The sequence below is a fragment of the Camelina sativa genome, chromosome 6 (genome assembly GCF_000633955.1).
Source record: "Camelina sativa cultivar DH55 chromosome 6, Cs, whole genome shotgun sequence".
Taxonomy (NCBI): domain Eukaryota; kingdom Viridiplantae; phylum Streptophyta; class Magnoliopsida; order Brassicales; family Brassicaceae; genus Camelina; species Camelina sativa.
This window is the reverse complement of record NC_025690.1, coordinates 17,919,601-17,940,598: the sequence shown is the minus strand read 5'-3', so window position 1 is coordinate 17,940,598 and position 20,998 is coordinate 17,919,601. Positions and strand designations below refer to the sequence as shown.

General features: G+C 35.8%; 4 protein-coding genes and 1 pseudogene across 8 annotated transcripts in view; 2 read left to right on the top strand and 3 right to left on the bottom strand.

Moving 5' to 3' along the window:
• LOC104792049 (dehydration-responsive element-binding protein 2F-like) overlaps window positions 1-631 on the bottom strand; it is a 1,356-nt gene extending 725 nt beyond the window's left edge. Inside the window, exon 1 of the mRNA XM_019246492.1 lies at window positions 23-631. Within this exon, the coding sequence (XP_019102037.1) occupies window positions 23-554 (532 nt within the window). The 5' untranslated portion in view covers window positions 555-631. The remainder of the gene's footprint in view (window positions 1-22) is intronic.
• On the top strand, window positions 1,937-3,600 carry LOC104792045 (annotated as a pseudogene).
• On the bottom strand, window positions 3,476-11,070 carry LOC104792046. 4 transcript variants are annotated; one of them, XM_010518072.2, is made up of 24 exons: window positions 10,816-11,070; window positions 10,621-10,721; window positions 10,319-10,529; window positions 10,145-10,226; window positions 9,767-10,049; window positions 9,577-9,679; window positions 9,346-9,482; window positions 8,630-8,803; window positions 8,138-8,340; window positions 7,894-8,031; window positions 7,676-7,764; window positions 7,175-7,316; window positions 6,963-7,012; window positions 6,645-6,700; window positions 6,144-6,307; window positions 5,832-6,001; window positions 5,573-5,630; window positions 5,418-5,490; window positions 4,995-5,096; window positions 4,794-4,887; window positions 4,579-4,704; window positions 4,265-4,506; window positions 4,033-4,173; window positions 3,476-3,801 (listed from the first exon to the last, which is right to left on the bottom strand). In XM_010518072.2, exons 1-24 carry the CDS (start codon window positions 10,973-10,975, stop codon window positions 3,619-3,621), a joined length of 3,282 nt encoding a protein of 1,093 aa, XP_010516374.1. In that variant the 5' UTR covers window positions 10,976-11,070; the 3' UTR covers window positions 3,476-3,618. The 4 variants fall into 4 exon arrangements, with proteins under 4 accessions (XP_010516374.1, XP_010516375.1, XP_010516376.1 ...); XM_010518073.2 differs by having other exon boundaries at window positions 4,265-4,491; XM_010518074.2 differs by lacking the exon at window positions 10,816-11,070 and having other exon boundaries at window positions 10,319-10,462; window positions 10,621-10,694.
• Window positions 11,217-12,516, top strand: LOC104792048 (acetylglutamate kinase, chloroplastic-like). The gene has a single exon (XM_010518076.2). The coding sequence runs from the start codon at window positions 11,274-11,276 to the stop codon at window positions 12,321-12,323; it is 1,050 nt and encodes a 349-aa protein (XP_010516378.1). The 5' UTR covers window positions 11,217-11,273; the 3' UTR covers window positions 12,324-12,516.
• LOC104792044 (guanylate kinase 2) lies at window positions 13,758-16,601 on the bottom strand. 2 transcript variants are annotated; one of them, XM_010518069.2, is made up of 11 exons: window positions 16,262-16,601; window positions 15,990-16,030; window positions 15,773-15,886; window positions 15,602-15,678; window positions 15,387-15,516; window positions 14,942-15,304; window positions 14,743-14,864; window positions 14,526-14,661; window positions 14,399-14,444; window positions 14,216-14,312; window positions 13,758-14,122 (listed from the first exon to the last, which is right to left on the bottom strand). In XM_010518069.2, the coding sequence occupies exons 2-11, from the start codon at window positions 15,990-15,992 to the stop codon at window positions 14,038-14,040; spliced, it is 1,173 nt and encodes a 390-aa protein (XP_010516371.1). In that variant the 5' UTR covers window positions 15,993-16,030; window positions 16,262-16,601; the 3' UTR covers window positions 13,758-14,037. The 2 variants fall into 2 exon arrangements, with proteins under 2 accessions (XP_010516371.1, XP_010516372.1); XM_010518070.2 differs by having other exon boundaries at window positions 14,216-14,309.

The following is a 20,998-nucleotide window of genomic DNA, read 5'->3' as shown; positions in this document are numbered from 1 at the left end:
TCTGGTTTCTTCTGATCACCACCTTCGAACATATTGTTTGTCTCTCCCTTGCAGCTGGTCTTTTCATCAAGAAGGCTAGTATTAGTTTTCGATTCAGTGGAGGAAGAACTAGAAGAATAAGACTGAGATAAAAGTCCAGTTTTCTTAAGTTCCTCTAGTCTTTGCTGGATAATGTGAACACTAGGCTGAGCATTCACATTTAGCATACCACAAGAAGGAAACATAGATATAAACTTCCTTGAAGGTACCCATTTAAACCTCTGAGAGTTACTCAGAGAAGGTCTTGTATTACGCTGAAGATGAGGTAAGTTGAGGTAAGCTTCGTGACCATAGAGTTTGAGGGCAGCTTCATCGTAAGCCATGGCTGCTTCTTCAGCTGTAGCAAAAGAACCAAGCCAAAGTCTTGCCCTCTTCTTGGGCTCTCTGATCTCAGCCACCCATTTCCCCCAAGTCCTTTGTCTGACTCCACGGTACTGACAAAGAGCGTTTTGTGGACCGCCTTTACCACGAGCAGGACCCTTCTTCCATTGTTTCATTGATGATGATTTCTCCATTTGTGTTGAGTGAAGTAGTAGAAGAACTAAGATTGAGAGTGAAGAAGGAAAGAAGAGGATATGATGATAATGGAGCTTAGAAAGAGTATGTGAGTGCTTAAATATTGTCACGGTTCGATTCACTTCCCATAGAATTGCTTTTTTCACCCGCGCATGTGACCGTTACTTTCTCATATTCTGTTATTTTTCAAAAGAAAAGGAAAAATAAAAAAGTCTTCAACCATTTGATCTCAACTTTATCAAAATTTCTATCAAAGGCTCAAAACTAGAATATTATAATTCCTATTTCTAGATGTCCCCTACATGGCTACATTCCAAACAGTTCTAGTGCTGACTTATAACACAATTTTGATGATAGCTTAAAGAAGAAGTTAAAACAGTTTCACACACATGGTAATCCCATTAATGTTTCATTAAACTTGACTATCACAAACAACTCGGTTTGTTTGTTTATTAATCTGTTGGTTTACGCTAGGCAAATCTTTGTAAACTTTGAGTAGATATTAACCAAAAAATATTAGTACTAGACGAAAAAAAAACTACTAATTTCTTAATATATATCATAGTTTAAACAAATGATCGATCAATTTATATTTTATTTTTAAAAAAGTAAATGAATTTGATTTATTTCAATCTTGTTTGGTATGAAAGCACGACACCATTCGAAGTGTTTTTTTGGTTCCAATAATTCCTTTTTCTTGAGACAACACTTTAAAGCTTTAAAGCTTTTAACGATTTTTTATCTTTATCTTTTTGTTGTTTCCTTCTTTCCTAGGAGGATCCGGAGGAGAGACATGAGAGAAAAGAGAGGCAAGAGTCACGAGTCGTCGCAGCACACAAGAATCACATGTTCGATCGTGAGAGAGTGAAGTGACGTGTTGTGTGTTTCCATTCTCGAGATTTTCAGATTTAAGCGCCGCTCCCTTCATCATTATCCCATGCTTCTGTCCTCTCTTACGATCACATTTAACTCACCACATTGTACCCTAATTCCATTTTTTTTTTAAATCCATAAACCATAATTGAACAAATCTATAAAGCAAAAAAAAAAAAGGCAATTTATTCTGTTTCAAGAAAAAAACATTCACCCAAAATAACACAAATTACACCTAGTCACCGAACCAAAAGTTTTTTAAATCAAAATCAATAAGAACTTTATAAACAGAATTAGCCAAATTTTACAAAGTAATACTTTCAGTTAAAAATAAACAATGGATTAATGTAAAGGAAAAAGGACTGATAAGCCTAAAGAATATCTCATTATTGACATATTCATTACCAAAAGTATTTAGCAATTCCTATGAAAATTCATACAAGTTTTGTTACCACTTACAGTATCTAACTACATTACTAGCAATTAGCAACTTCATTGGCACGTGAGCACAAACCAAAAGTGACGAAAATAAACGAAAGATGACAAAATGAGTTTATACGACGGCGTTTAGTTGTAATACACCAATGAAGAAATGGGCTTCACTCATTCACAACCCTTTGGAATACCATACCAAGTTCGTAGGAGACGTTTGCCAATACATTTGTAGCTATGCCTCAGGTTTGATCTATTTCCCTTTTGTGCGGATCGTTGATGAGGAGAAGCCTTTGATGTGTAACCCTATCACCGGAATGTATGATGACTTACCAATCAGGAAGTACAGTAGGTCTCGAGGCTTTTTAGGTTTTGATCCCATTGATGAGCATTCAAGGTTTTGGATTTTCATAGCGTTCTAACTGTAGAATCTGGAGAACCCGAGTGGAGGGATACGGAGGATGTCTCTGTTGATCTGTATCATCTGTATCATCGTTGTTCCAATGCAGGGATATGCATCAATGGGGTTTTGTATTACTTAGCTAAAACGTATATTGAACCGTCTTTTGTGATAGTTCGCTTTGATGTTAGGTCTGAGGAGATGGAGTTTATTGACGCATCATGCCTTGATGATCATGTAGAGCATCCTAGTGAATTGAGTTTGGTCAATTCCAAGGGTAAGTTAGGTGCGATTAATTGCAAATGTGCTTACGCTGATGGAAAACGTACCGTTGAGTTGTGTATGTGGGCTCTAGAGGATATCAAGACACAGGAATGGGTTAAATATGTCTACACTCTGCCGCAGAATGAAGTCCTTGATTCCTGCGAATTTAAAGTTGCTGGAGTGGCGGCTACAGGTGATATTGTTTTGTGTATGAAGTATACATGTGACCCAGACTATGCATTCTACTTCAATCCCGTAAAGAACACTCTCCAATGTGTTGAAATCCAAGGTTTTGGAGCTAAGTTTGATGCAACAGTTGAGAAACGTGGTGTAGTTTATGGCATTGTTGACTATGTAGAGGATCTTAGTCTTAACGATGCAAAGCAACTCAAGTCAAGCATTTCTGAAATCAAGAGTCGCTGCTCCTGCTGTCAAAAGGAAGGGCAGCATCACAACATCGGGGAAGAGGTATGATGATGGTTTGAGTAGGGAGAAGAAATGAGAGATATATCAGTGAAGATGAAGACAAAAGAAGAAGAGAAGAGTATAAGAGAGTAAACAATGAGACAAGGAGTAGGTAAAAACAATAGGGCATGTCATCTATGCGTTTATGTTCTTTAGTTAATAGTTGTAGTAATTGGAAGGTATGTGCGAATCAAATAGCTTTAGTAATGTATTATCTGTATGAACCTTCTGACCTTTTTCGGTTTATCAAGGTATCTTTTTTAATCCCATCTCTCTCCAGTTCTCAATCAATAATGTCCTTCCCAATTGTAGAGTTTTATATCTATAGTTTGATTCTGTCTTATACTATTGCACATAATTGTTTGTTCCCTTGTCACTTTCTTTCGGAAAGGTCACTGCAACTGTACGCCATCTGTTAAGTTAGAAGACATGTGTCGACTTGTTGTTTGGCAAAGCCAAGTTGTAGTTTCAGAAAACACGACAAAATGTTTAGAATTTCTTCTTTGCATATGACACAATATTTAGAATTTCTATGTTAGGCCATCGTTTGCTACCAGATATCTACATACCGACTCAATTGGCACGTGAAAACAAACCATGAGTGACAAAAATAAAGATGACAAATGGCTTTACGACGGCGTTATGCATGCCAATAGCTTAGCACAAACTTCACGTACGTCTCGAGAAGGATCTGAAAGTGATGCTTTGGACAGAACTGATCTTGCTTCAAGCAATCCCTTTGAAATGTTTTCCAGTATCACGTCTTCACTCGCCATCAATGATGCCATCAGTTTAGCGCCAGCCAGCTTTTCCTACACATTTGACTTCCGCATAAGCTTAAAATCCAAGGCGGATATTAACACTCGAGTTCAGCTATTTATTTATAGACAGATGCCGATAGTTCTAGATATGGAATTGTCTGATTCTGATATGTCGACAGTAGTCACTTGAGAAACGAAGTATCAATTCTAAAAGTAAAGCACATTGTCTACTTCCATACGATTGTACACATGTGAGATATAAGTTCGAAAGATTTCTAGTACCTTTTCGGATCCGTGTTCAAGAAATCTCAGGGAGAGTTTCAGTAGTTCAGATGAAACAGGAAGCAGTGTGGACTTCAGATGGTACATGGCCGAGAATAAGACCTGGATACAAGCTACACGGACCTCAGGTACAGATATGACCTGCACAAAAATCCGAATATTTTGTTGTAAACAAAACAAAATACAACCAAATTTAGCCAAATTTGAAATGAGTGCAAGCAGTCAAAAGTACCTTGAGAGAATGAATAAGAGGCGGAAGAGCTTTTAGAGCAAAAGTCTTCTTTGAAGACTCAGGGATTTTTTGACAAGCACTGATGATTACGTTCGCCATGCATAGACGAAATGAAATAGGAAGAGGACTCTCACCAGTTAGGTTTTCAGTAGTCATCTTTGGGATAGAAGAGCAGTTACTTCTGTCTTCTATTAAACAATGGATCGTGTAATCTAGGACAGAATTACCTGATGTATCAACACCTACAGATCAGGATACAATTTATACACAAGACAAGTCTGGAAGAGTTATTGTTCGACAACATCAATACTAACCAGAAATGTCCTTCCCTGTCCTACGTATTTTTTCTCCTCCAAATGTTTTCGAAGATTTTAAATGTTGCAGTTCAGCAGATATCATCAGTGCCAGACAATCAATGCACCCGTGTTGTACCTTGGAAACTGAAAGGAAATATAGCAGCCATGAAGTGAGGAAGTGAAAGGTAACAGTGCTTGAGATATAAATCAATAGCCACTAGACGGTGTCTTACTTTCATCTTCAACAGAAGGCCATAACATAATATTTTCCAGGACTTTTCTGATCTTAGGTGTTACACTGTGTGAGAAAGACTCCCAGCCTCGAACCTGCAAGTGACGAAGAACTTATAACGTACAAAAATAATCCAATTGATAGTGCATCGAACAAGTGGCAACAGGGATCATTGAATATGTCACGAAAGATGAAAAATTACCACAAGGGAAGTGCAAATAGAAAATAGGCAAGCTTTAATCTTGATGCTGTCTTGTAGCTCTGTAGCCATTTCAAGTTGCAACAAAACAGTTGGAAACAGCACCTGTTGAATAAAAGTGCCGGCATATCACAAATAAGGATGATGAAGAGTGGGCAAGACTATTGTATAAGTAAAACTGAAGTCGAGCATTTGGAAAATTTCAGCCAAGCCCTTATGACAGGAGAAAATTTTGCATGTGCTTTGCTTTCTCATAAATTTCTCACACAGATAGCTGTGACCTTGAGAGGAAACTTATTAATGAGCATTTACACTTGTTTCTTGGTATATAAAAATTACCTTTCAAACAAAGGCTTATAACATATATAAACATTTACACAAAGAATAACCAGCAATACAAAGTCGAAGAAGGAAGCCAGTTCGCACCTGGGGATGGATACGTCCACATAGCTCAGCAGAGAGTTTCCGAACTTCTTCATATTCGAACTTAGAAAATGCCCTGTATTAGTAGAGTTAGTTCGGTAGATATAAAAGAAGTATTAAAATAGATGGCCTTTGATGATCACTGAGAGTAAAATAACCTTTCTAAAATGAAAGCGGCAATGCATTGACAATCCTCAAACTTGATGTCTTGATAGTCTGATATATTACATGACAAGAGACAGAAGTGGGTGAATCAAGTCTAAGATCGTCAGTATCTACTCTGGATCATGCCGCTTAGGGAAAATTATCGAAAATATAGCTAAAGCGTTGAATCTAACTGACAATAAGAGTCAAACGACCTTATGATAAACATCCACTCTTACAAGGAAAGAGAATTAAAAGAATAAGCATACTTACCATTCACAGAGTCTCCGCTGTGGAATTTACCATAAATTGTAGAGGAGTCAATATCATCAAAAACTCTTTGGGGAAGCAGCCTTAATATAAGCAGTGGGCAAAGATGGTCAAATAGAGACATCTCCGATTTACTTTTGTCAACTGATCTGGATATGAAGCTCTCATCCACCCTACATTAGAAATCACATTATCGGCAATCAATATTTCATAATTTTGGAAGTTGTTAAAAGATTTTCTTAGCACAGAAATCACAATTATGGTGCACAAATAGCTTTATTTGAGTTGTTCAAATTTTTAGAGAACTTTACTTACTTTTTTTGCTCCTTCATATGTGATAGTACATGCAGAAGGACCATGTTCGACGTATCTGCCAAATATTCACTGATGCAACTAAGAAACCTAACCATGATGGCATTGGATGGCTCCATGAACATCTTGTCAAGAAAAGGTTTAATCAGTGACCCCCAGTTTTGCACCTGTAAGAATTTGATTTCAGCCAACAAGCAGAAATTTTCAAATACATCAATTCTATAGTTGAAGGAAGTCACATTTTTTATCCTAATTATAGCTGGGACAAGCTTTGGTCATTTCTATGCGAATAGTTTCACACCACACACACAAGAAAATAGTTAGATAAAAGGTAATAGTACTTGGAAGGGAAAAAAGGAACGACCAATGCCTAAATAAGTTTGTACTGAAGGTTGAGACTAAAAAGTTGAGTTATCACTTAAGGTTAGGCACTTAAGAAACTAAAACGGACTCATTTCAAAGATAGCAACTAATTTAACGAGCATGACGTATTCTTGTACTTACAGTGCTAGCCCACTCTGGAATCAGCTTTAGCACTCGATCGCTGTCAAAAGTTGAGCCTGTAACAGGAAAAGAAGATGATGAGCGTGCTCTTGCCAAAAAAAACTTGATCGTGCCCAGTTTGTAATTCAGCCAGAGTAGTAAATATTTACAACTTTCAAGTTTCATAATCCAGCATATTTCTTATCCAGATTACATTTGAAATGTTGAAATATTTTTATACAAAAAAATGTTTACCACGAGATGGAGAATAACAAAATGAAGATTTATCACAAATTATGTATAGCAGGTGGCCTATGGTAATGAGATAGAAGCATATACCTTCAGTGGAATGTCCATTACTCTCTGAAGTATCCAAAGCTTGAATATTACTTGAAGAGAAAAATGGAGATCAGAATCAGAAAGGCCTTTTGAGTTTTAACGTGAAACAATGCAACACTTAACTACGAATCCTGTGAGTTTGGGGTAAATGGAAATAAACAAACAACTATGAATACATGAGGGAAAGGAGAAAAAGAGACAAAGCATGATACCTAAGACAGGTCAGCAACATACATATAACATCAGAATCCTCCTTGTGATGTTTCAAGAGCCCAAGCAAGGTTTCGGCAGCTGATACTTTGCCATTGGGTGCATAAATGAGGGTTACTAAATCTGGTAGCACAAAAGATGGCTCTGGAAGAAGAAAACCAAAAATCATTCAATTGATGGCTTAATTCTATAAGAAAGTGGAAATAAATGTTATCATATATGAACTAAAAGTGCTATCGAGATATGGAATAACAAGTCTTGGACCCCCTAAATTGGGATCTTTAAAAGTTTTCCTCATCTAAATAATAGATAATTTACATAAATCTTCCTTTTTCCAAACACTAATTATTTACAGCAAACTTTATGATATTCAACTAATAAAATGAAGAGAAGAAAGATTTAGAGGTCATAGGAGACATAAGACGCCCAATACCAGAAATTGATAATGGCCACAAACAAAAGCTTCCAAAGGAATGACATAGAAAAATAAAAGGAAGACCAACCAATTGACTTCAACAACTCTGAAGTTTGTTTACAGATATAAGTTTCCTCGTCTCCAAGGCACTTTAACAAGCAGTTCACGATCTCTTTCCTGAAAGAAGTCCAAAAAATGAGTTCTGACTTCTAAGGGTCGAGAATGTAAATAAAGTTAAGGAACTGAAGAAGATGCGGAAAAGCTAGAAATAGAAATTTGAGACGAAAAACATAAACGATTGTATACCAGGGTATATGAGAAGGAAATGAATCTTTTGACATAAGGATTACTTCTGATATCACATCCATAGAATTCAGCCTTTGCACAGTAGTTCCAGAAACAAGGCGTTGTAGAATTTCACTGAGACAGCTATTATCTGCATTTCTGGTGAATGTTTCTTTAAGTTAGAACAAAAACTACGAACCATAACTAGTAACTAGAAAGCTACTTTCATGAATAAGCATCAAAAGGAAAGCAAGGATAGACATACTTCGAACAATAGTCTGCGAGGAGGACACTAACAGCTTTGGCCGCACCATCCCTTTCATCAAGAAGATGAAGCAGAGATGGTATCACAACGTCCATGCACATTGTGTCAGAGAAGCCGTCTCCAGACTGTGATTGTAGCTTGAAGATAACTGCCTTAAGTATAGCAACAACGTCTTCTGATATCTCTTCGTTGTTACTGCGAAGCTTCGAAAGCAGAGAAGAATGTAAGTACTGAGATGAAAACAAGGGTATTATATATATACTCTCTGTCAAGATTAAATGTATTAGGATATGTTATAATCATAGCAGCAGCAATTGAGCAGAAGCTACAGAACCAAAATTATGAGTTTCATTATGAGTAGAGAGTCAGTAAATTCAATATGAAAAAATGAATTCTAGGCTTCTAGCATAAGTGCATAACTATATAACTGCAAGAGAAATTCATGTAAAGCGTGCCATCACTCCCTATTCAATAAAAAATGGTGAAAGATACCTGATCTAGAAGACAAGGCACAAGCTTCATTCCATACTCTGATAGTATGCTCTCAAATTTCTTTCCCTCGAAGCAGCCCAACAAAAGGCATAAACAGTTTAGGAAAAACTTTTGTGTCTCTATACCACCAATCTTGGTGTCAGAACATCCCTGAGGATAGCTTGTTGAATAGTACTGCATCATTTTATCATTACTACTTATTAGCTTCCTGATGGCCCAATAAATTAGCAAAACATTTTAAGAGAAAGAGCAGAAAGCTAGAAGCATTAAAACCAGTACTGCATCATATTAATGCTATGAGATTCTTACAAACCGCATCAAATTGGAAAACACTTAAACAGAAAGGTAATAAGCAGCCCTTAACCAATATAACATCTACAACTTCTCTCTCTGTATCTTATATACGTTAACCGCGTGTAATAAAAGACTCCACAGCAAATAATCTTAAGCATACACCATGCAGACAAATTCCAAGCAGACTCTACTACTATTGCTTATTTTCTATCTTCTTAACAAAGAAAAGAAGTAGAAGCTAGAGATGGCAATGGCATAAAATCTATTTATTCTTAGACAAAAATGGCTCAGGGAACTTAAACATATGCAGCATATTCAGTTACGGACACAATAGAATCCCATATGTAGTAAAATGTTACTGTATGACATAATTTTTCCTATCACAAAACTTTTAACCAAAAAGATTGTCGATTATATCTGACCTTAATGCCAGACAAATATTGCTCCAACAATTCCTTACTAATCTTTGAGAACTTTTGATCTTCCATGTGGAGCAAGACACTGTAATGCTTCCAACAAGAAGAGAGCAGTAGACATCCACCCACAGATGCCTCTGTGCCTGAATTCCAGGTATAAAACAATAAAAAATTGATAAGCAAGAATCGGAAATAGAAACAGAAAAGAAAAAGGACAGGTGGCATTCACTCAAAGACCTGCCTCCCCTGGGGAGCCACCATGATGCTCTTTTAACTCCTCTAACCACTTCAGCACTTGACTTAACCCCTTTGCATGCAGTGGTCGAGTTTTTCTGTTCCACTGGAAGCAGTTTTTTGTCAATATTACTCAACTCAAATCATAGATAACTTATCAATTCAAAATATAGAAATGGATCAGTGAACATACAGAAAAAAGACATTGTACAAGGCGCATCAGCTCCTCCAAGTGGTTCCACAGTATACAATTTGCCTTAATGTTTGAATCTTCAGGTAGAAAACTCTGCTTTTTTTCCTTCTCGCTAATATTAGATATCAAAGCAACCGGTGGATGAGACCCCGAAATAGTTGATGGCTTCGGTCTATTGGCCAGAGTATTATCCCTCTTTGCTAAGGCGTTACTAATTGACAGCAAGCAATCAGCAGCTGAAACAGAAAGACGAGATGGCACCTCGTATCCATCCTGCAAAATGCTAAACAAAATAACAGCTCAGCACTATGTGAAAAAATGACTATGTATTTAAGTGTAGAAACTTGCTCCATAGAGAACATGAGATGATCTTTATACCTTCCACTGCATACAATCGTCAACAATTGAGGCACACAAGATGAAACAATCTCCACAAACATAGAATGTTTCTCCCTAATTCCTGTCAACGAAGAAAATTATACAAGTACATCAATAAGGAGAACGTTTATTTCCATCAGGAGAGATAGCAACAAGGATGATTATAATGCTCACCATGCCAAAAACATTGATCTCCAGTATCCTCGCATTCGACTAGACTTCGGATAAGCAAACACCATCCAAGAGCTAAAAACCTATCCTCGTTCGTCAAAATGATTCTCGAAAGATGTCTCGAAACGGCTTGAAAGAGAACCTCATCTTGAAACAGCCAATGTAGAAGTATCATAGCTGAGTTACCATATTTAGAATCCTTAAACCTTAATGTCTACAAACACATAAGAACATATAAAAGACCGGGACATTCCAACAATCAAATCAAGCAAGGTTATTTGAAAGGGTTTTAAGATTATGCATACATGTTCGATAATGGGTACGAGAATTTCACCCATGGCCTCGTCTCTCTCAGCAACGTCTCTAACGAACTTTTCCAAAAACCAGAGTGCCTCATCGATAGAGCCTAACAGCAGAAATCGAAAACAGACATATCTCAAATCCATAAAATAAGAAAGCAACATAAACACACACAAAAAAACAAATTGAAAACTACTAACCTGAGGTACCCTTCTGAGAATCAGGAGTAAGACGTGAAATAGACTCCCGTAGCTTTTTAGGGCGAGCCGAGAGAATCGTACTCATGAACCTACCTAGAGTAACGGAGACTAGAGACTCCGGTTCTGATCTTCGTATCAATTCCTCTTCCAATCGCTCCATCTCACTCAGTATAATCGACAATTCCCGATTCTTTAATTTCTTACAGACTAAAAATTACTCTCTCTCAGTCTATCGGAGACGACGAATGAAGCAAACAAACCGACGTTGTCGTTTTATGCATAATTCCAAAAATAAACTTAGGGCTCGGACAGCGTCTTTGTGTCTACGCACCACGTGGACACTAATCATTGGTTCATTCGTTATTTAACAAAAAAACTCGTCGAACAAGATCTGAGAGATCATCTCACTTCAGCTAATTCGCCGCCGCTTCTTCCTCCTCCTCCGGTAAGGTTCAGAAATGGCCACCGTCACATCCAATGCTTCACCGAAACCCTTCTCCTTATCTTTCTCTAATCCTCTCAAATCTCTGATCCCGACCAAATCACCATCACTCAACTATCCACCTCGCAAGAACCATCACCATCACCGTCTAGGTTTATCAGTAAACGCTTCCTCCGTATCATCACCGCCTTCAATCGCAACCTCAAATGCTCCTTCACCGGATTACAGAGTCGAGATCCTCTCCGAATCTTTACCCTTTATCCAAAAATTCCGAGGGAAAACCATAGTTGTCAAATACGGCGGCGCGGCAATGACTTCGCCGGAGCTTAAATCATCAGTCGTAAGCGATCTCGTTCTACTCGCGTGCGTTGGTCTTCGTCCGATCCTTGTTCACGGTGGAGGTCCTGATATTAACCGTTACTTGAAACAACTCAACATCCCAGCTGAGTTTCGCGACGGGCTTCGTGTGACCGACGCCACAACGATGGAGATCGTATCAATGGTTTTAGTCGGAAAGGTTAATAAGAATCTTGTTTCGCTTATTAACGCCGCCGGAGCTACCGCTGTGGGGTTATCAGGACACGACGGTCGTCTTCTCACTGCGAGACCTGTTCCCAATTCAGCTCAATTGGGTTTCGTTGGTGAAGTTGCGAGAGTTGATCCCTCTGTACTGCGTCCTCTTGTTGATTCCGGTTACATTCCAGTGATTGCTTCTGTTGCTGCTGATGACTCTGGTCAAGCTTACAACATCAATGCAGATACGGTTGCTGGAGAGCTCGCTGCTGCGCTTGGAGCTGAGAAATTGATTCTGCTGACTGATGTGGCTGGGATCTTGGAGGATAAAGAGGATCCGAGTAGTTTGGTGAAGGAGATTGATATAAAAGGAGTGAAGAAGATGATTGAAGATGGTAAAGTTGCTGGTGGGAGGATCCCTAAGGTGAAGTGTTGTATTAGGTCTCTTGCTCAGGGAGTTAAGACTGCGAGTATTATTGATGGAAGGAGACAACATTCTCTGCTTCATGAGATTATGTCTGGTGAAGGAGCTGGTACTATGATTACTGGTTAAGTTTCCTATATTGGGTGATCCATCATCAAAATCAAAGTTGCGGTTTTTTTTTGTATTTGAGTGTGCCAGTGTTTGTTCATTACTCATTAGTATGTCAAATCTGTGCTATAAACTTATGATCATTTCTGATTAGTCTTAAAGGACAAAATTTTCAGCAGTTCTTTTTGGTTTGCATATGCAGCAACTTTGATGATTTCTTTTAGTCTTAGAAAGTTCACATTTTTTGAGACAATAAACTGTTCTAAGGTTAACTCTGTTTCTTCCTACGGTGCTTCAATCTTTATCTTTTGAAAGAACATAAATATCTGACCCTAAGGAACATGCTTGGCATATTGGTTCTGCTAACATCTTTCTTGCCAAACTGCTCTTGCTAGGATGAGTACATCGGAGAACATTGTCAGATCCTCCATGATTTTGGTCAGTTCCCGATTTTATTAGTAGCCAAGGCTCGCCTCATAGGTTGTGTTAAGATCATTATGCAGTCAACAATTGTTACCAAAACTCAGTGGCTTATAATACTTGTTAAAGTGCAAAGAACTCCACTTTACACTTTGTCTCTGCTTCAAATTGACCCACTTAGAACTAAATTGTATTGAAATCTGATAGCATATCTCACAAGTCACAACGTGTCTGTCTTCCCTGTCTGGTCTCTCGACTCTTTCTAGTCTACTGCTTCTTTGGTATACACAGGTCAAAGACTAATGTTTCGCTGGACCCTAATTTCGTTCTTGGGCTTTCATTAAGCCCAATAATATAATTTTATTTTCCAGTGTCGACTGACCCAGCGAGAACTGCTGCATCAAAATTCAAAAGCGATACTTCACCTCCGTAGTAGGATCTGGATTGGCCCCAGAAGAGAGGTACTTTACCTGCGCGTGAAAGCCACACGCCTCTGTCTAAGTTACCGTGACGACACTGTCACGTGACAAGTGTGTGTGGTCGTGGTGGTGAGTAGGACATGAGAGGGATGGACCATAAAATCGTCATCTTCAAGTAAAGTGAAACTGTGGTGAGCTACAACGAACCTTCCTTCAATTTATTTACACTGTCACCGACTTTGGAGTTTGGACCCACGAATCAATGCCAGTTGCAAATCTTTCGAGGACCCATTTTAGCTCCAAAGTCCCACAAGTTGGTCTCTTTTTTAATAGCTTTGTCTTCTTCCTCTCTTATTTGAGATGTTTTGCTTTAACATTATTGGCTGATTTTAAACTGTAAACTGGCACTAACTGCCATCCTTCTGTCCAAGAGGATCTCGAGTCATGTACGAAATACTAAACACTGTACTGTGGGGATATCAATCTTTAATTATATATTCCCAACTCGATGTTAAGTTTCTTTGTTTGTTGTCCTATCCCAGTAGGGGAATCTCAAGAAACAATTGCAGAGATTTCAAAACTTTTGGTACTTTCTATGTCCTAATAACACCAAAAGTATTCTTTCAAGATTTAGATTAAACAAAATCTTTATCAGTAAAAGGAACAAAAAAATCTTATTCCATCATCTCTCAAAAGAGATCATGACTTTTTTGAATCATCATCATCATAATAACCATAATCATCATCATCAGTACCTATCTAGTGAACGCATAAAACTACCTTTCAACCGCGAAAAAGCCTTAGTTTTTTTAAATAACGAGCAGTGTTCATCATCATCATCATCATCTAAATGTTTCCTCTTAAGCTTTCGGCGGAGAAAGAGAAAATACTCTTTGTCAACTGGACTTGACAGTGTCCAGAACGATCCCTCTTGTTCTTCCCGGTGCTCCCCCGTTAATTGAAGATAAATCCAACACAATCCTGCCCACCAAAATACGTTTGATTAGCAAACTCTACAGAGGATCATCAGGTGTAAAAAAAAAAGAAGAACATTAATCGGTTTAGAACAGGTACATGTTCTTTTTGGTTCCTTCTCCTGTTTCTTGAATCAAAATTTTTTTTTCCATCTTTGTTACTGTGTACTCCTTGGGAAGATTGATCCCTTCAACTGCTTTTATCAAACAATCACAAAACTCATCAGGCTTCCTTTCTTACTTAATTACTATATACATTGTGTCTACTCTATTGTTTTATTACCTTCTACGCCATTCACAGGAGCATGATCGTCTATCCCCAAGAGATTCTGAAACAGAGAGCCATTTGTTGTTTGAAATGGAAGCCAATTAAGAGGACTTTGTTCATAACAAAAGGCGGGTTAAGTCACCTTAAGGTTCCTGTAGCATTCCTCAAGGTTGTCATTATACAGAATGTGTTCAAAAATGCCTGAGGATTTCCCCGCTTTGATCTCTGCATCAGCGTTTCTAAGCCGCTTTTGGATCTGCTCCTCTGTTTCAGTTCCTCTGTTTTTTTCAACACTTAAGAAATTGAGAACTTGCAAAGAAAAATCTAAAGAAACAACAACTCTAAAGTCTAATCTTTACCGGGCACGGAGGCGATCTTCAAGTTCATTCATTGAAGGAGGACATACGAATATGAATATCGCATCTAGAGAGCTTGCCTTCACTGACCTCGCTCCTTGAACATCAATGTCAAGAATGCATCTCTACATGCACAAAAAAATTGATTATTTGAGGGATCAACGGCATGACAGAGATGATACAGAGATGATCGTTTTAGTACCTTTCCAGAATCTGTTACCACTTCAACGGACTCAATGCTGGTTCCATACAGATTACCATGAACAGATGCAAACTCGAGAAACTTCCCATCTTTGATTTCTTTCTCCATAACGGTTTTATCAGTGAAATGGTAATGAACACCACACTTCTCCATAAACCTCGGAGCTCGAGTAGTGTGGCTCACAGAGAACCCAAACATTGAAGGAAACTCCTTCATAAGCATCGATATAAGTGTTCCTTTTCCAACTCCAGAAGGACCGCTTATAACGATAGGCTTCTCTGCATTACCCCTTACTCCTTTACTCCAAGCAACAACCTCTCTTCCTAGCAATTTCTTTTGTTCCCGTACAAAAGAAGTATCCACCTATATGAATACACAAAACATATGAGAATGAGAACACAAGAAACTCTACAATAGCAACACTGATATCTTTCCAGAGACTAACCTCAAGGAACCAAATGGAGTCATCAGAAGCTGAACCTTTTTTGATAACCAAAATCCGACCATTCTTCAGAACAATGGCAGAGTAACCCTTGCAGGGTTTAGGGCCAGTTCCAAGAACAGAAGGACTAGACCTGGAAAACACATACAAAGTGAATACATATCCTTAAGATTCAACACTAATGGAAACAGATCAGGATAGGATCAACAAACACACACCACTTGTTAGTGATTATGTCATGAATCTGAACACCAAGGAACAACGGGTTCCCTTCATGATTTCCACCAATCACAAACTGCAAAAGATAAAAGCTTGAGATCAAATCGAAGTCCAGAGAATTATTAAGAACAGTTTCACATTCTAAAACATCAAAGATTGAGAGAGCTTACAGATCGATCCCCAATTTGCACAGATGTATCTCTGTTTTTAGGGTCAGATTTGACACCAAAGCCATTGGTGTAACCATTCTCCAGATGATTCACAAAAAAAGCTGGTGCTTCTCCCTATTAACAACCGATCAAAAAGAACAAAAAAAAAAAAAAAAATGTGAGAAATCTATGAACAAAGAAGAGCAACGAAGTGAATCGCGCCAAAAAAAAGGCTCACCATAGAGATTTTTTTATGCCTCGAAGAAGACACAACACAGCCTGAGCAATGGCACACAAGCACAATTATAAGAGATCAAAACAAACAATAAAGCTCAAATTTTTCAAAAAGTTAAGACCTTTTTTCTATGTTGTCTGCAGAAACAATATATTTATAAAAAAAAAATTGCAGAGTCAACAAAATAAAATCACAACACATTAGAACCATGAACACAGATCTCAGTATACAACGATCTATTAAAAAAAAAAAAAAGGAGAAGCCTTTGTGCCTACCTCGAATATGAAACACCGGGAAAACGCAGAGGAAAGAAGAAAGCTTTTGGATCGAATTGGGTTATTTAGCAGGCGAGAAGATGCGAATTTATATCCGGAGATTGGTAAGAAAAAGGGCCAGAAGAGAGAATTGAGAAACAAGTTTTTGGGGTAGCTTTTTCAACAACAAGATTCAGTTTTTTTTATAGTATTTGTTATATATCTCTCTGGAATTTTCTGGCTCGGCTACACAGAAAAATATATAGATAGATATATATATATCAGCAGCTGTGCATCGTCGACGAGTCCCAAGACAACTTGGAGACAAGCGGCCGTGACGGTGTGTGTGTGTGGAAAGCTACCTCTAGGAAATCTGGGGGGTTCTTTATAGGTATTACCGTAATTATATTATTTACTAAATACTATATTAGTACTAATTATTCTTAAAATAATGTTTATAAATATTTATTAAAAAAAAATTGTTTGTAAATAGAAATAGCTTTTTTGGTTAATTAGATGACATTTCGTATCAATTCTTCGTATGGAATGTAATAACAAATAAATGGAAGAAAACAAAAAATGGTGAAAACTGTAATTTTGTTTTACCAATACTCATGGAAGCCAATTAATGTATTACATATTTACTCAGTCAACATATTTTTATTGTTTGAATTTAGAAAATATAATATTGTTAAATTTATTAGTATTATGTTAGTCAACTAGGTTTTCACCCGCGGTACATCGCGGGACTAAGTTATAAATTAATGTATTGTAAATAATAATTTTTAATTTATTTAGTTTTCAAATTCCAAATTAATCAAATTTTATCTAATTATTTATAATTTTTTTAGAATATTTTTTCTTCTTCTTATGTTTTATATAGTTTATAACATAATTACATTAAATTTGTTATAAGATAGAATATAAAAATTTAAAACACTTAGTTTTGTTTTCTATAATTAAACAGAGGTATATGCTTATATGGTAGGTTAGTATATATTTTTATGTGTATACAATTTTTTTTTTGGAATATTAAGAATGTGATGTAGTATGTGTAATATTTTGTAGTTCAAATACAAAATAATTTATAAGTTAATTTTCCAAACTATGACTACAATAGTATATGAAATAAACTAATAGTTTTAGTGTTGGTTCTATATATAGTCCAAACCCGCCATGCTAGGCGGATCACGCAACATGTTCAAAGATTATTAATCCGCAATAACTCATCATACGAAACTTGTAAAAGTAAAATATAGTATGACAGGCTAAAAGACACTTTTTATCAAATCAGTTTTTCAAATTTTTAAAGAACACTTAGGTTCTTATAAAATAAGGAAATAAGGAAATAAAATCTGTATACATTTACAATTATGTTTGTTACCTTTTACAACACTTAGGTTCTATAAAAAAAATATAAATAGACTTAATTGTGTTTATTAAATTAATTATTTAATGTCAATAGCATACCTGTAAATAAGTGCCAACTTCAGGATTTATTTTATAAATGTCTTCAAAAATGTATATATAGATGTTTGTTACCTTTTAAAACACTTAGGTACTATAAAAAAAAATATAAGTTGAGTTAATTGTGTCTATTAAATTAATTATTTAATGTCAATGACATACCTATAAATAAGTGCCAACTTCAGTATTTATTTTAGAAATGTCTCCAAATATATATATATATATATATGATAGCTCAGTTATTTATTTATTTAACCAATAATTTTACCCTCCCAATAATTTTGAGCTAATTTTTTTGTTGTAAAAAAAAAACCAATAATTTTAAATTGTAATTTTCCAAAACAATAAATAATAATAATAGAATGAAAATAGTTTCAAACCAGATTTATTTTATTAGCTTATTTGATATTTGTGTTAATTAAATATTACTATACATAATGTTAAAATAACGTTATTTGGTGGTGCTAACTTGAGGGAAAAACACCAACTTTTTCTTTTTATTATACTACTTTTTTGATAAATTTGATGCACTACAATAATTATAATTTAAAATTAATTAATTTTGATTTGTCCGTAACTAAGTCACATGTTATCATTATTGTACCCTATATGTATGGTGCTATGTTTTTTTCTGCTGTTTTAATTTAATTTGTGTTTTGTATTTTGTCAATTATTTTTCTTTAATCATGGAAAATATTCTTAAAATCTAAATGCTATTCTTAAGAAATTGATGTTAATTAAAAAGGGTTTCACACGGATTAAGAAAAAATGATTACTAATTTAAATACATTATTTTATTGGGTCTCACCAGAAAAATCAGATTTAAAAATCTATTAAACCATAACTTACAAATATAAGATCTAATACCACTAGAATTTAAAATCGTGGTTTAAAATTGTTAATTTATTAACGACGTAATAATGTTGGATTTCAATTCTATTAAAATTCATGATTCAACAATTTCTTTAAAATTTTTTGAAATATTTGTATTAAGCTAAAGGTTTGGACTTGGAAATTTATTTTTATTTTATTGTTGGAAAAAAAATATTTCAACCCTTATTTAAATGGATGAATTGTGGTTTAGACTTTGGAGATGGATAATAGTAGGTCGATCCGAATGCTTGGGACTTGAGCATGTACTATACGTTCATTGCTTTTTTTATCTAAATTAAAGTACTAGTATAGATTAATCAGTGATTAATTGTTTAAAAATGATGATGATACAAAGATGGTTGATACATTCATTTTCACCATGTAAAACTTTTATAGGGAAAGTATATGGATATGATTTAAAGTAATCCTGTTAGCTGATAAGCCAATAGTGGTAGAATTTTGGAAAGAGATTAAGACGAATAAAACAAAAGGGTTATAGTGAGAATGTGAAAATGAACCAATAACGTTTAGACAAGAGCCATATGGGATTGGTTAGAAACATGGGATTTGTCCCCAAAAATTGAGACTTCTATTCAAACATGACATGATTTTGACCAAACCATCAATCCTCCAATTTCGAATATCGGAAAATGGATAAGGACATCAATTGTTTTCTATGTCCTCATCTCTTTTTTTAACATCCTCTTTTTCGTTATTCCAATGCTTTATACAAAAGACAAGTCCACTATGACCATTTGGGAAAAGAATATTTATCCACGATCGATCAGTTAATTCTCTTTTAGCATCCCCAATTATATAAGCCAGAGGGTTTGAATTTTCATCGGTTATAACGTGTTGACCGAGTTTGGTCAGATTCGAGCTTTGAACATGAAGGTTATTTTAGTTAAAGTATTTAGTTCAGAAAAACTGAACCAATCTACAACCCAAAAAAAATTGTGACTGAGATAACTCTTTTATATAAATTATCAAACAAAAAAAACGAACACATATTTATTTACAAGAAAAAATAAATAAAAATCGCAGTTAAACTAAGTCAATACAAAATCATATAAAAGTGTAAAGAGTGTGTGGTTGGTGAAGTATTGGAAACTAGACCTCAAGGAGGCTTAACTGAGAAAGGTTTTGCTGTTTGGAGGCATTATATTGTTACGTCTTGTCTATGATTTTTTATGGTTGAATTATAATTAAGAGACTCTCGGGATTATGACTATTTTAGCTAATTCAATTTGAACTGAATTTCACTTTCCTTTGGATCGGTTATACTAATGTGATCTTACTGAACTTTCATACCATGTAAAGAAATGTAAAGAATCATTAGTATTTTAGGGATGTGGTTAGCGATTTGCCTGAAACCCCAAATGTTTTGGGATCATTACATGATGAGATTTGGAAGAAGATTTTTAAAAAAAATATATATATGTAATAGAAACGAAATTTAAACTGGAATACTATACCAAAGTGATACAGGGAAGATTCCATTTTCGTTCGGCTAATTAGTACCTTGTTTTGTAAACCAAAAAAACATAACGTCTATTACGACTGGATTAAATGGATGTATAAGACAAAGTCGTGGACTAGGTCGTCGTGGAGGCTAACGCTAACGTGTTTCCAACGTCATAACTCATAACCACATTGTGTCAATATAGTTTTGTTGGCTTTTGAGTCGTTTCTAAAATTCCAAGCGTTTCGATACATTTGTTTTGTACGTTGGCAAAGTTTCTAACAATCCCAATTTTGACTGGTATACACGTTAGTTTCCTTAATTCTTTCCATTATATGTCAACCCAAAAGAAAAAAAAAAAGAAAAAGAAAAAAAAAAAAACACCTAAGCTCTTCTCATTTTGATCATCTAGACTAGTTGATTGGGCTCTCTGATGACACAATATGATAATTAGTAGCCCATGTCGACCCATAATTTTAGTTGTCCATTACGCCAACCTTTTGGGTAGGTAGCTAATAAGTGAATTTTTTTTTCCAAACGAAATACCATTAATTTGGGTAATGAATCAGAAAATCTGAAAATGACAATTGACAAGAAACAATATAATTAGCAATTTAGTAATTGAGAATTTGAGTCAATAACGAACATTAATCTGAATTGACATATAGGATACGTGGCTCCTTTCAAGTGGACTTCCGAGCAAATTCATGAAGCTGACGTGCGTTAGCTTATGTTAGGGAAATACCCTACCACTCACTTTGTGCCACGTAAGTAACCTTTGTTACGACAAAACACGTGTCCTAAGCATTATCTCCATTTTTTGGTGGCGGGTCCTATTTTTGCCGACTTCTCGCACTACGATATCATTTACCTTCATAATAATATTCCTATTCTTTTCTAATTAAAGGTCTCTGACGATGATCTCCAGTATATATAGAAAAATAGTACACGAATTT

Bases quoted from the DNA above. Each gene is read 5' to 3' on its own strand.
- LOC104792044 (XM_010518069.2), bottom strand. The intron at 15,679-15,772 runs GTAAGCTCTCTC...TATCTTTTGCAG, and splicing joins TGCAAATTGGGGATCGATCT to TTTGTGATTGGTGGAAATCA. The intron at 15,517-15,601 runs GTGTGTGTTTGT...TGTGTTTTCCAG, and splicing joins GACATAATCACTAACAAGTG to GTCTAGTCCTTCTGTTCTTG.
- LOC104792046 (XM_010518072.2), bottom strand. From the start codon at position 10,975: ATGGAGCGATTGGAAGAGGAATTGATACGAAGATCAGAACCGGAGTCT. The intron at 10,722-10,815 runs GTTAGTAGTTTT...TTCTGCTGTTAG, and splicing joins TTCTCAGAAGGGTACCTCAG to GCTCTATCGATGAGGCACTC. The intron at 4,888-4,994 runs GTAATTTTTCAT...CGTCACTTGCAG, and splicing joins CTATTTGCACTTCCCTTGTG to GTTCGAGGCTGGGAGTCTTT.
- LOC104792048 (XM_010518076.2), top strand. From the start codon at position 11,274: ATGGCCACCGTCACATCCAATGCTTCACCGAAACCCTTCTCCTTATCT.